The sequence below is a fragment of the Anomaloglossus baeobatrachus genome, chromosome 2 (genome assembly GCF_048569485.1).
Source record: "Anomaloglossus baeobatrachus isolate aAnoBae1 chromosome 2, aAnoBae1.hap1, whole genome shotgun sequence".
Lineage (NCBI taxonomy): Eukaryota > Metazoa > Chordata > Amphibia > Anura > Aromobatidae > Anomaloglossus > Anomaloglossus baeobatrachus.
The window spans coordinates 476,286,054-476,299,615 of NC_134354.1; the positions used below are offsets into that span (position 1 = coordinate 476,286,054).

Genomic DNA, 13,562 nt, shown 5'->3' on the forward strand with positions numbered 1-13,562 from the left:
CCCTGCAGATTTAGCAGGTTTGATAAGATGCAAATGAGTTAGAGCCTGCAAACTTCAAACAAGAGAACAAGAGCAGGATTTATTAACAGATGCATAAATCTTACAAACCAACAAGTTATGTTGCTCAGTTACATTTTCAACATAAAAGTGTGGGTCAATTATTATTCAACCCCTAGGTTTAATATTTTGTGGAATAACCCTTGTTTGCAATTACAGCTAATAATCGTCTTTTATAAGACCTGATCAGGCCGGCACAGGTCTCTGGAGTTATCTTGGCCCACTCCTCCATGCAGATCTTCTCCAAGTTATCTAGATTCTTTGGGTGTCTCATGTGGACTTTAATCTTGAACTCCTTCCACCAGTTTTCAATTGGGTTAAGGTCAGGAGACTGAGTAGGCCACTGCAACACCTTGATTTTTTCCTTCTTGAACCAGGCCTTGGTTTTCTTGGCTGTGTGCTTTGGGTCGTTGTCTTGTTGGAAGATGAAATGACGACCCATCTTAAGATCCTTGATGGAGGAGCGGAGGTTCTTGGTCAAAATCTCCAGGTAGGCCGTGCTATCCATCTTCCCATGGATGCGGACCAGATGGCCAGGCCCCTTGGCTGAGAAACAGCCCCACAGCATGATGCTGCCACCACCATGCTTGACTGTAGGGATGGTATTCTTGGGGTTGTATGCAGTGCCATCCAGTCTCCAAACGTCACGTGTGTGGTTGGCACCAAAGATCTCGATCTTGGTCTCATCAGACCAGAGAACCTTGAACCAGTCTGTCTCAGAGTCCTCCAAGTGATCATGAGCAAACTGTAGACGAGCCTTGACATGACGCTTTGAAAGTAAAGGTACCTTACTGGCTCGTCTGGAACGGAGACCATTGCGGTGGAGTACGTTACTTATGGTATTGACTGAAACCAATGTCCCCACTGCCATGAGATCTTCCCGGAGCTCCTTCCTTGTTGTCCTTGGGTTAGCCTTGACTCTTCGGACAAGCCTGGCCTCGGCATGGGTGGAAACTTTCAAAGGCTGTCCAGGCCGTGGAAGGCTAACAGTAGTTCCATAAGCCTTCCACTTCCGGATGATGCTCCCAACAGTGGAGACAGGTAGGTCCAACTCCTTGGAAAGGGTTTTGTACCCCTTGCCAACCTTGTGACCCTCCACGATCTTGTCTCTGATGGCCTTGGAATGCTCCTTTGTCTTTCCCATGTTGACCAAGTATGAGTGCTGTTCACAAGTTTGGGGAGGGTCTTAATTAGTCAGAAGAGGCTGGATAAAGAGATAATTAATCCAAACATGTGAAGCTCATTGTTCTTTGTGCCTGAAATACTTCTTAATACTTTAGGGGAACCAAACAGAATTCTGGTGGTTTGAGGGGTTGAATAATAAATGACCCTCTGAATAAACTTTTCACAATTTAAAAAAAAAATAAAAAAAGAAATAACATTCTTTTTTGCTGCAGTGCATTTCACACTTCCAGGCTGATCTACAGTCCAAATGTCACAATGCCAAGTTAATTCCAAATGTGTAAACCTGCTAAATCTGCAAGGGGTTGAATACTACTTGTAGGCACTGTATAGTGTATACACATTTATTTTTTTTTAATGTAGAATTATTCTTGTTAAGAAAAAAGAGTGAGTCATTATACATCCGTTCACCTTTTCACTGTGCATTAAAAGCTATCCCGTAAAGAATATTGCTTTACTCCATACTTCTCTACTCAATTACCCAAAATGTTCCCATTTTGTACAAAAATGTCTGCAACCAAATACTCAATGTGCGGACATAGTCTAATCCAGTAATCTGACATTAAGTTCAATTACTTCTCTTGAGGTGAGGTCACGGAGTTCAATGAGTTCACCTTAAGTCAGTTCACCTGAGGTCACAGATGGTAAACTCTGTGACATCACCGCTCACAGCTGCGGCTCCTTCAGTCATTGTGTCCCAGATGTCACACCGCTCGGTCAAAATTTCGAATTGACCGCGTACTGTGACTTCAGGATGTAGCAGAGCTGGGATCGTCATGGGACCTCGTGTGGATTATGTCGGACCTGCAGGGGTATTTTGGGGGTTAATACATTTGAGAAAGAGGGTGTTTTTGGTAAATAAAGGATTTTTATCTGTTTTATATTTCTTTACACGATTAGTAATGGGGAAGTCTCATAGACCTCGGGCTTGATGACAGCTATGATTTTGTGACAAATCACAGCTGTCATTAACCCCTTTATATTACCCCAATTGCTACCGCATCAGGGCAATAAGGATGAGGCAGGTAAAGCCCCAGGACTGACACATGTAATGGATGCACCAATTCTGGGGCGGCTGCGGTCTGCTATTTTTAGGCTGGAGAGAGCCCAATAACCGTGGGCCTCCCCAGCCTGAGAATACCAGCCCCGAGCTATCTGCTTTATCTTTGCTGGGTATTAAAATTGGGGGAGTCTTCATGCCAGTTTTTTAAGATATTTCTTTAAATAATTTAAAAAAGCTGTGTTGTGTGCCTTGTAGTTTGATGTTTGATACACTGCCAAGATAATGCACACAGTCGGGAGCTGCAGTCTATAGCTGTCTGTTTTACCGGTGCTGGATTTCAAAATATGAGGAACCCTATGCCATTTTTTCAAAATATTTATTTATTTTTACACTCCATAACCGATCACAGATGCAAGCATGCCTGCAGTCTGACTTCAACCAATCACAGATGCTGTCACAGGGGGATGGCGTGGGAAGCGTTGAATATGCATGAGGTTTAATTAGCAGACCTGGAAGCAGTGTGACAGCCACGCGGGAGACTCGGTAAGTATAATTGTCCTGATTTAGTCTCCATATTGCTTCCTTTTGCAGCCCCCTAGCCCTTACTAACACCGTGTGTTCGGGTTTCCATAAACTTATATGGGGGTCAGTGTCCGGGCTCATGTTTTTTATTTTTTTTTATTTTAAAAGCCCAGTCGGATCCGCCAAACTCGAACATCTGCAGGTTAGCCCATCTCTAGTGATGAAGACATAGCTCATATATAGACTTTTTTTTCTGTGGTAACATACAGAAGTAAAACCTCACCGATAAAAGAACAGAAGAAGAATCAACGCCCTCAAAATGTGGTGCTGGAGAAGGATGTTATCAATACCATGGATGACAAGAAGAACAATCAAATCACTTTTGTAACAAATCAAGCCAGACATGTCCTTCACAGCAGGGATCACCAAGCTACAACTTACCTACTCTGGACACATCAGAAGAAGAGAACAATCACTGGAGAAGGACATCATGGTCCGAAGAATAGAAGGAACAAAGAGAAGAGGAAGACCAGCAACCTGATAGCTTGATACTATCAAAATAACGGCAGAAACTACCCTAGTGGGCCTATCTAGGCTTGCACAAGATCGATCTTCCTACAGAGTGTTCATCCATCAAGTCGCTGTAAATCAAACTGAAGACTGTTAAAAATAAAAAAAAAACAAAAAAAAAAACAGCCACATAGGTACCATTTCAAGCCTTAGCCATGTACTTGCTTGTTGCCAGATAATGCAAAAGGTGCATTTATAGCGTTGAGGGGATGTTTTTATGTTTGTTTTACTGGTGGCTGTGTTACCTTTATTTTGGCAGTGACACATGATAGATAAAAGACCAGATGTGAAAACACTGACATGGTTTTATTATTATTATTATTATTATTTATTATTATAGTGCCATTTACTCTATATTGGCAGAGGAGGAGAGAGGAACCTGCCCGCGGGGGCTCAGGAGATGGGCGAGGGTACAATAGGTGAGGACAGAGCTGGTTGCGCAGTGGTGTACTGGACTGAGGGTTATTGTAGGTTGTAGGCTTGTCGAAAGAGGTGCGTCTTCAGGTTCCTTTTGAAGCTTTCCACGGTAGGTAAGAGTCTTATATGCTGGGGTAGAGCGTTCCAGAGTATGGGGGAGTCATGGGAGAAATCTTGTATGCGATTGTAGGAAGAGGAGATAAGAGGGGAGTAGAGAAGGATATCTTGTGAGGATTTAAGGTTGCGTGCAGGTAGGTATCGGGAGACTAGGTCACAGATGTAAGGAGGAGACAGGTTGTAGGTGCCTTTGTAGGTCATGGTTAGTGTTTTGAATTGGAGTCTTTTGGCAATGGGAAGCCAGTGAAGGGATTGGCAGAGTGGCAAGGCCAGGGAATAGCGAGGGGAGAGGTGGATTAAGCAGTCCGCAGAGTTTAGGATAAATTGGAGGGGTGCAAGAGTGTTGGAGGGGAGGTTTTTATCATTATATATATCACCTTCTGCACTAAATGTGATAATGATGTAAATAGGAAATCTTCTCATATGATAACTGGATGGATCGGCATGGGTACGTCACACCTGATGTCACTATATAATGTGTCATTTTCCGACCACTCTCTAGACAAAGATAGAGATCTATGCTGTTTTATTGTCAGATAAGAACTGTGGTCTTCCAATGAGGAACACTTGAATTTTTGGAGGAACACTTGGATTTTTGGAGGAACACTTGGATTTTTGTTGTTACACACTAAGACTTACGAAGTGTTGTGTGCTGTTCAGATTGAGTATTCCTGGAGGAATGTCAAGCCGCCAGTTTTGTTTTTCCTCAATCTTTACTAAAGCACTGCTGGCAAGTCTTGCATTTTGACAGATGTGATCCTTAAAAAGCTAATTTCAGCTAATTATTGTGTGTGCATCATTTCTTATTTCACCCATACTGCATTTTATGATCTAATATTATCACTGTGCGGTGATGTCTGTGACAGGGGTTGTGTGACAGCTGTTTAACAATAATGGCTCTTTCATCGGAGTAGATAGACACGTCCATGGAAATGACAGATCCACTGTTTACTTTTATGAGGATATTATGAGCTCGGAACACTTTTTTTTCTGTGCATCATTATAAAGTGTCATAGTTCTGCTGCTAAATTAGGAAAACATGCTAAGCATTGAAAAAAAGAACTGTGGGTTTATTGTATTTAATTGTGAACCTTCTCATTGATGTAAATAATAACATTGTTACAAGCAACATAACATGTAGCACCTGTCCTTTCTGCCGCATAAAGAGCACTGACTCAATTTCCATGAAAATATTGTCCTTAGGCTATGTTCACATTAGCGTTTTTTTGCATCAGTCACCTGCGTTGCTTGATGCTTGTGACTGATGCGTTGTACAACGGGTGACAAGACTTGTCACGAGAAAGCGGATTCCATTGGTGAAATGCTTTCCGTATAAAAACGAGAGAGAGCGATCAGCTGATCACTCTCAAAAGCCGGCCGCCAGGAGATCAGGTGATCACTCTTAAAAGCCGGCGTCTGGCTATTGTGAGCGATCAGCTGATCTCCTGGCAGCCGGCTTTTATGAAAGCGATCGTTCACAGAAGTTGGCCGCCGGGCGATCAGCTGATCGTTCACAGAAGCCGGCCGATTAGCTGATCGTTCACAGTAGCTGGCCGCCGGGCGATCAGCTAATCGCTCACAGAAGCTGTCCGCTGTTGGATCAGCTGATCATTCGGACGCCAAAAGACAGAGAGACATTGATTTGAATGATTAAACACAAGATCTGAACATGCGCAGTGAAAACAAAAGGATTCCGCTGCTCAAAAAACATTACATGCTGTGTTCCTGCCTCCTGACGGTCAGTCGTTCCACGACTGATCAGTCTGGCGGCGGATGCAACACAAGGGCATCAGTCGCAATCTGCCGCTCATACAAGTCTATGGGAACAACAGAATCCGCTAAATAGATTGCGTTGTTTATCAGAGCGGCGGATTGTGACTGATCCTAAACAACGGAAATGTGAACATAGCCTAAGTTGGATATTCTGTAAACCTAAGACACCGTCCTAACCACTGAAACACCTTGTTTGCCTTGATAATGAAGAATAGTAGATTTATGTGTATGGGTTGTTTTATAATTGCCCTCAAACCATTAGACACACAGAGCAATACCGCAGAAGAAATACTACCCAGGCCTCCTGTATCCATTGTTTCAGGTTACCCACATCCTGGATCCTGGATCTGTGGTATTGCTTTGTGTGTCAAGAGTGGGGGAAGAGAATTACGTTGACAATTCAACATAATAAGCAACACTCTGAGCACATCCTTTATTGAGTTACTGTCGTCGTTCCATGTCACAAACATGTCAATAACTCGATAATAAATAAAGCTACATTAAAAATGAGCACATTATTATTTTTCTTGTGCAATTCTCTATATGTTTCATGTGTCACATGACCACTTTCCCATTGAAAAAATTAAAGTTGAATTCAAAATAGCGGCTTTGCAGATGGCCGCCATGGGCGTCACCCTGCTCCAAATGTTTGGCCCCTCCCATGTACTAATATGCCGCAAGCAGTAAGGTGATTTCAGCAAACCTCCATTTTATCAGGGTGTACATAAATTTAACATGCAACTATTTAGCATATGATTAGTTATGCAAATTCTTGTCATGTCATTGCATTGTTACTGTTTTGCTCCTAAAATATAAATTTTAACTTTTATTTTAGTTAGTATTTTGTAAACCCACCTGTGACATACAGCCTTCTCGGCATGTGACATGGGGTGCACCTGCAAGGGTTTATTTATCTTCCCTCACTCAATCCAGAACTCAACCCCTGGCTGTGTGCCAGTTCCCATGTTGGGCCAATAAAAGTTTTGTGTCAAGCAAGACTAAAGGCCGCTTTACATGCAGCGACATCGCTAAAGCGATGTCGTTGGGGTCACGGAATTTGTGACTCACATCCGGCCGCGTTAGCGATGTTGTTGCGTGTGACACCTACGTGCGATCGTAAAAGGTCGCAAAATCGTTAAAAATCGCAAATCGCTGACATGCTCCCCTATTCCCAATTATCGTTGTTACTGCAGGTACAATGTTGTTCATCGTTCATGCGGCAGCACACATCGCTATGTGTGACACCACAGGAACGAGGAACCTCACCTTACCTGCATCCCGCCGGCATTGAGGAAGGAAGGAGGTGGGCGAAATGTTCGTCCCACTCAACTCCGCCCCTCCGCTTTGATTGGGCGGCCGCTTAGTGACGTCGCTGTGACACCGAACGAACCGCCCCCTTAGAAAGGAGGCGGTTCGCCGGTCACAGCGACATTGCTATGCAGGTAAGTATGTGTGATGGGTCCCCGCGATGTTGTGCGCCACGGGCAGCGATTTGCCCGTGAAGCACAACCGATGGGGGCGGGTACGCACGCTAGCGATCTCGCTAGCGAGACCGCAGCGTGTAAAGCGGCCTTTAGTCTGTTATATTCCAGGTACCCAGCAAGAGTGATTTCATGAGCAATTCTTAATAACAGTTCCCTGAATAGATAGAGAACAACCAGATGCTTCTCACAGTCCCAATACTCTTTTGTGTCAGTGGGGAGAGTCTCTGTATACCACTTTCTCTGTCCCAGTATATTGGTCTGCAAGACATCTTTAGCTTCTCCAGACTGGCATCTGTCAACAATGCTCTCTGGAAACTCTGACAATCGGTCTGCAGGCCACGGCCTAGTGGGGATGGAAGACCCTGGTCAGATGCGGAGTCTTCTGAGTCTGCTAATTGGAACTTCAGTGGGTCTGCCATGTGGGAAGGCTTTTAGGCAGTATCAGTGCCCTCCTTTCCTGGCGGTCCTGGGACAAATCTATTATTATCTGGGGTTGAGTCTTAGCAGCATACTGACTGCAAGTCACAGCCACCCCATAAATACATTCCTGTACATCTTCTCCATGTAGGCCAAAGGGCTATCCATCAACCGTTCTCCTTTCACATGTGTAAATTTACCTGCATCACACAGAACCTCAGATGAGTTGCTGGCCTCCACCTTCACCATAGCATCCACTTGCCTGGCAGTAACATGTTGCAATATCATCCAACCCAGGTCAGTGCCTAGTAACTCATTGCTAGGAATAGTGTCTGATACTTCCAGTTTCCAGAGTCCTTTCCCTGCACCTTAGTCCAGATATACACAGGTCATGGGCATAGCAGGGCTGACTTTCCCAATTCACCAACTGGTTACAGACATGGTCTTTCCTGGAATTATATCTGCAGGGGTCACCATCTCTGGATGCACCAGGGTTACCTCTGCTCCGGTGTCTCTGAGGCCAACAGTAACCTTACTGCCCACAGTGACAGATTAACAATAGTCATTATTCCTCACTTCCGTGCCTGCCACAAATGAGACAGAAGATCAAGACCCAGAGGGCTTCGTGTTTGCAGCTGGGCTTTCCTCCCTGTTAGAGCAAACGACATGTCCCGCCTTGTTACACCTGCAAATAAAAAGAGAAAAGGTGCTGTGCAAAAATTTGGGATCACCAATAAGTTATCATAATACAAAAATATTGTATTGATCATAAATAGAAACCACAAAAAAACACACTAAAGCACACATTAAAAACATTTTAAAAAACGCTCTTAAAAGTGTCCAAAATATCCAGGGGTGTGTTACCGTATTTGGATTGATCCCAACTATTTGCTGTGGTGCCATCTTCCCTTTTTTTTGTCACGGGACCTTGTTACACCTAAATCATCAGTGTGCACTATCAATAGAATGTCTGCTCCCAAGGGCCCTGCAGAAAGTAGATCTAGATCGCTCTGGTGATTGGTTGGCAGAGGGAGAGAGGTCCAAGACTGGCTTACCTTTCTTCTAGCTGAATCCTGATTACTTCTGAGCTGTTGGCATCTTATTAGCATCCTTAATCTTTACATTTTTATTTTTTTTTAAATGTGAATTTTGCTATTACGCTCCTTGTTAGAGAACAGTAAGTTGTACAAAAAGTACTGAAACACTGAACAGTTAGACATGAGCATTCAGAAGATTAGGGAAGGTCACCTAGAAAGATTAGAGTGCATTTTAGGAATATCCTAAATATTCACCTGAAAGTCAAATATCCCTAACTTTTTGTGAGTAGTGTGTATGTACAGTGCCTTGCGAAAGTATTCGGCCCCCTTGAATTTTTCAACCTTTTCCCACATTTCAAGCTTCAAACATAACGATAAAAATTTTAATGTTATGGTGAGGAATCAACAACAAGTGGGACACAATTGTGAAGTTGAACGAAGTGTATTGCTTATTTTAAACTTTTATAAAAAAGAATAAACTGAAAATTGGGGCGTTCAATATTATTCATCCCCTTTACTTTCAGTGCAGCAAACTCCAGAAGTTCATTGAGGATCTCTGAATGATCCAATGTTGTCCTAAATGACTGATGATGATAAATATAAGCCACCTGTGTGTAATCAAGTCTCCGTATCAATACACCTACTCTGTGATAGTCTCAATGTTCTGTTTAAAGCACAGATAGCATCATGAAGACCAAGGAACACAACAGGCAGGTCTGTGATACTGTTGTGAAGTTTAAAGTCGGATTTGGTTACAAAAATTTCCACAACTTTAAACATCCCAAGAAGCACTATGCAAGCGATCATATTGAACTGGAAGGAGTATCATACCACTGCAAATCTACCAAGACCCGGCCGTCCATCCACACTTTCATCTCAAACAAGGAGAAGACTGATCAGAGAAGCAGCCAAGAGGCCCATGATCACTCTGGATGAACTGCAGAGATCTACAGCTGAGGTGGGAGAGTCTGTCCATAGGCCAACAATCAGTCATACACTGCACAAATCTAGCCTTTATGGAAGAGTGGCAAGAAGAAAGTCATTTCTCAAAGATATCCATAAAAAGTGTTGTTTAAAGTTTGCCACAAGTCACCTGGGAGACACCAAACTTGTGGAAGAATGTGCTCTATTCAGATGAAACCAAAATCAAACTTTTTGGGCACAATGCCAAACGATATGTTTGTAAGAGCAACACAGCTCATCACCCTGAACACACCATCCCCACTGTCAAACATGGTGGTGGCAGCATCATGGTTTGGGCATGCTTTTCTTCAGCAGGGACAGGGAAGATGGTTAAAATTGATGGGAATATGGATGGAGCCAAATACAGGACCATTCTTGAAGAAAACCTGTTGGAGTCTGCAAAAGACCTGAGACTGGGATGGAGATTTGTCTTTCAACAAGACAATGATCCCAAACATAAAGCAAAATCTACAATGGAATGGTTCACAAATAAATGTACCCAGGTGTTAGAATGTCCAAATCAAAGTCCAGACCTGAATCCAATCGAGAATCTGTGGAAAGAGCTAAAAACTGCTGTTCACACACGCTCTCCATCCAAACTTACTCAGCTCCAGCTGTTTGGAAAGGAAGAATGGGCAAGAATTTCAGTCTCTCGATGTGCAAAACTGATAGAGACATACCCCAAGCGACTTGCAGCTGTAATCGCAGCAAAAGGTGGTGCTACAAAGTATTAACTTAAAGAGGCCGAGTAATATTGCACGCCCCACTTTTCAGTTTATTATTTTTTATAAAAGTTTAAAATAAGCAATAAATTTCGTTCAACTTCAGAATTGTGTCCCACTTGTTGTTGATTCTTCACCATAAAATTTAAATTTTTTTATCTTTATGTTTGAAGCCTAAAATGTGGGAAAAGGTTAAAAAATTCAAGGGGGTCGAATACGTTCGCAAGGCACTGTACATGGAACAAGATCCTTTTTTTTTTTTTTTTTTAAAGTGAAAAATCTTTACATTAAAGATTGCCAAGTGCTAATTAATGTGACCATCATTGTATACTTGATTAATTCTTCTTTTATTCTGTTTCATTTTTAGTGCATTACCAGAAGATTATTCACCGGGATATAAAACCATCAAATTTACTTCTTGGAGATGATGGCCATATTAAAATAGCTGACTTTGGAGTGAGCAATCAGTTTGAAGGCAGTGATGCTCTCCTGTCCAGTACGGCCGGCACTCCAGCTTTCATGGCACCTGAGACTCTCTCGGACTCTGGCCGGGGCTTTAGTGGAAAGGTAGAGTCATGTGTTTTATAGATCGTATCAGAGGACGCTGTAAAAAGACGCATTTCAGTTTATAATTAGGGCTGTATGTGGCTGGTGACTGGTTGTTTTTCTGGTAACTGACACAGTACAAATGTGGCCAAAATTGACTTTAATCATTTACTGCTGTGTAATAGCGGTATAATGGAGAAGTCACAATTCTGCTCTCCGGTGCATAGTTTGATGTTTGGCTTTGACTGTATGTGTGTTTGCCTTGGGATCCTCACAGGATGATGTTTTCTTAAAAAACTAGCTTTCAGCACATCATAAAACAGAGGACAATTATTATTTCTCCATGGTATGCTTCTGATCATTTTGCTAAAGTGCATTTCTTTGTGTTTTACTTACTCATTTTTCACAATGATGTAGCACACTCCTTCGTATAGGCCTGTTTAGTTGCCATTGATGTCTGTGTAATGTGAAGGAGACTCACAGAGGACACAGACATTAGACTACACACTTAAGGGGAAGTATAGCTTCTTAGAAGGCAACAGAACCTTGTCAAAAATGATTTGTCATGGCTTGCAAGATTTTCAACCAGATAAAACTGTACAAAAGCTTCTACAGTATCTAATACGTTATATAGTTCTAACCGTGCATTACTTTAAAAGGAAGTAGAATCAGAGAGGAGGAAGAATGAAATGGATACGATGATATTATAGATCAGGGGTGGGCAATTAATTTCCCCGAGGGGCCACATGAGAAAAAGTGAATGGGTGTGAGGGCCGAACTAATAGACTGAGATTAATTCTGCTGATTATTAATATTAACATAATCATTATAATTATTATTGTATATTATTATTAATTATATAACATAATAGTGCGCAGAATTTAGTATGCTGACATCCCCCTATATACAATATGAGCACAAACAGAACATGTATGAGCCTTCACACAGCCCCTTACATATAGTGTGAGCCTCGACATAACCTTGTATATACCGTATCAGCCCACCCACAGCCCCCTGTATATACCGTAGTATATGACCCTCCTACACACAGCAACCTACATACAGTATGAGCCTCGACATTACCTTGTGTATGCAATATGAACCAACACACAGGATGTGCTCCCATACAGCCCCCTACATACAGTATGAGCCCCCACATAGCTACCCTATATACAGTGTGAGACTAGGACATCTCCTTTCTGTATAAAGCATTGGCCCCCTCATTGCTCATTATATACAGGATGAGCCCCCACACAGCCCTCTACACACAGTATGAGCCCCCCACATAGCCCCTTATATACAGTATGAGCCCCAACATAGCCCCTCTATGGACAATCTGAGCCCCCACATAGCCCCTCTATATTCAATTTTTGCCCTCACGTAGCCCCTCTATGGGTCCCCATATAGCCCCTCAATATACAATGTAAGCTCCCACATAGCCCATCTATATACAATGTGAGCCCCTACATAGCCTCGCTATATACAATGTAAGCCCCCACATAGCCCTTCTATATACGATGTGCCCCAACATAGCCTCTCTATATACAGAATGAGCCAACACATAGCCCCCCATATACATTATGAGCCCCCACAGTTTCCTAAATCAATAATGAACCCCACATAGCTTACTAAATACTTTTTGAACCCCCATATAGCCTCCTATATACTTTGGGCCCCACATAGTCTCCTATATTCATTATGAGCCCCACATAGCCTCCTATATATTTTATGAGCCCCCACATAGCCTACTATGTACAGAATGAGCCTCCACAGTTTCCTAAATATAGTATGATCCTGCGTATAACCTCCTATATACATAATGAGCCCCACATAGCCTCCTATATACAGTAAGATCCCTCACATAACCTCCTACATACATTTTAAGACCCCACATATCCTCCTAAATACAGCATGAGCCCTCACATAGCCTCTTATATACTTTATGAGCCCCCACCTAGCCTTCTATATATTTTATGAGCCCCTACACAGCCTCCTACATAAACATCTCATACACATGGAAAAAAAAAATCATATACTCCCCTTGCTTCCATTCAGCTGCCGCTCTGCTCATGTCTTTGGTGCACTGAAGCTCTGCGCAGCATAGTTGATGATGTCATTGTGTCTGTTGTGCCTCATGCTGATTGATGGAAAACAGAACCAGCAACCCCTTGTTCATTAATGTATTCAATGCTGTCTGCATCCTGAGAATGCAGATAGCAGTGACATCAGAAAGCTGGCGGCGGGGAAGGGCAAGTGTTGGACTGGAACAGCCAGAGGGCTGATGTGGCCCACGGGAAACACTTTGCCCAGCCCTGATATAGAAGGGTGATTCCCTTACCAGACAAAACAGAAAGCCAACATATAGTTCTACACATATTAAATGTATGGTGATGACCTCCTGCCAATAACAGAAGGTCATTGATCCAAGTTCTACTTAATCAGTAGTTGAAACTTGTTTCCTAAATATATATATCATGGCTTTATGGTATAACTACTACCATTCTAAGGGGTACTTTGCACGTTGCGACATTGCTACTGCGATATCATCGGGGTCAAATCGAAAGTAACGCACATCCAGCGCCGGTAACGACGTCACAACGTGTAAAGCCTAGGAGAGAAGATGAACGAGCGTGAAACAGTCAAAAATCGGTGATCTGTGTCACGTCGGTCATTTCCATAATGTCGCTGCAGCGACAGGTACGATGTTGTTCCTCGTTCCTGCGGCAGCACACATCGCTTTGTATGAAGCCGC

The 13,562-nt window shown here is 42.8% G+C and overlaps 1 protein-coding gene across 4 annotated transcripts in view; it reads left to right on the forward strand.

Moving 5' to 3' along the window:
- CAMKK1 (calcium/calmodulin dependent protein kinase kinase 1) overlaps positions 1 to 13,562 on the forward strand; it is a 445,750-nt gene that overhangs the window by 367,557 nt on the left and 64,631 nt on the right. For all 4 annotated transcript variants that reach the window (XM_075336377.1, XM_075336378.1, XM_075336379.1 and 1 more), the window contains one exon: positions 10,632 to 10,831. In XM_075336377.1, the coding sequence (XP_075192492.1) occupies positions 10,632 to 10,831 (200 nt within the window). The remainder of the gene's footprint in view (positions 1 to 10,631; positions 10,832 to 13,562) is intronic.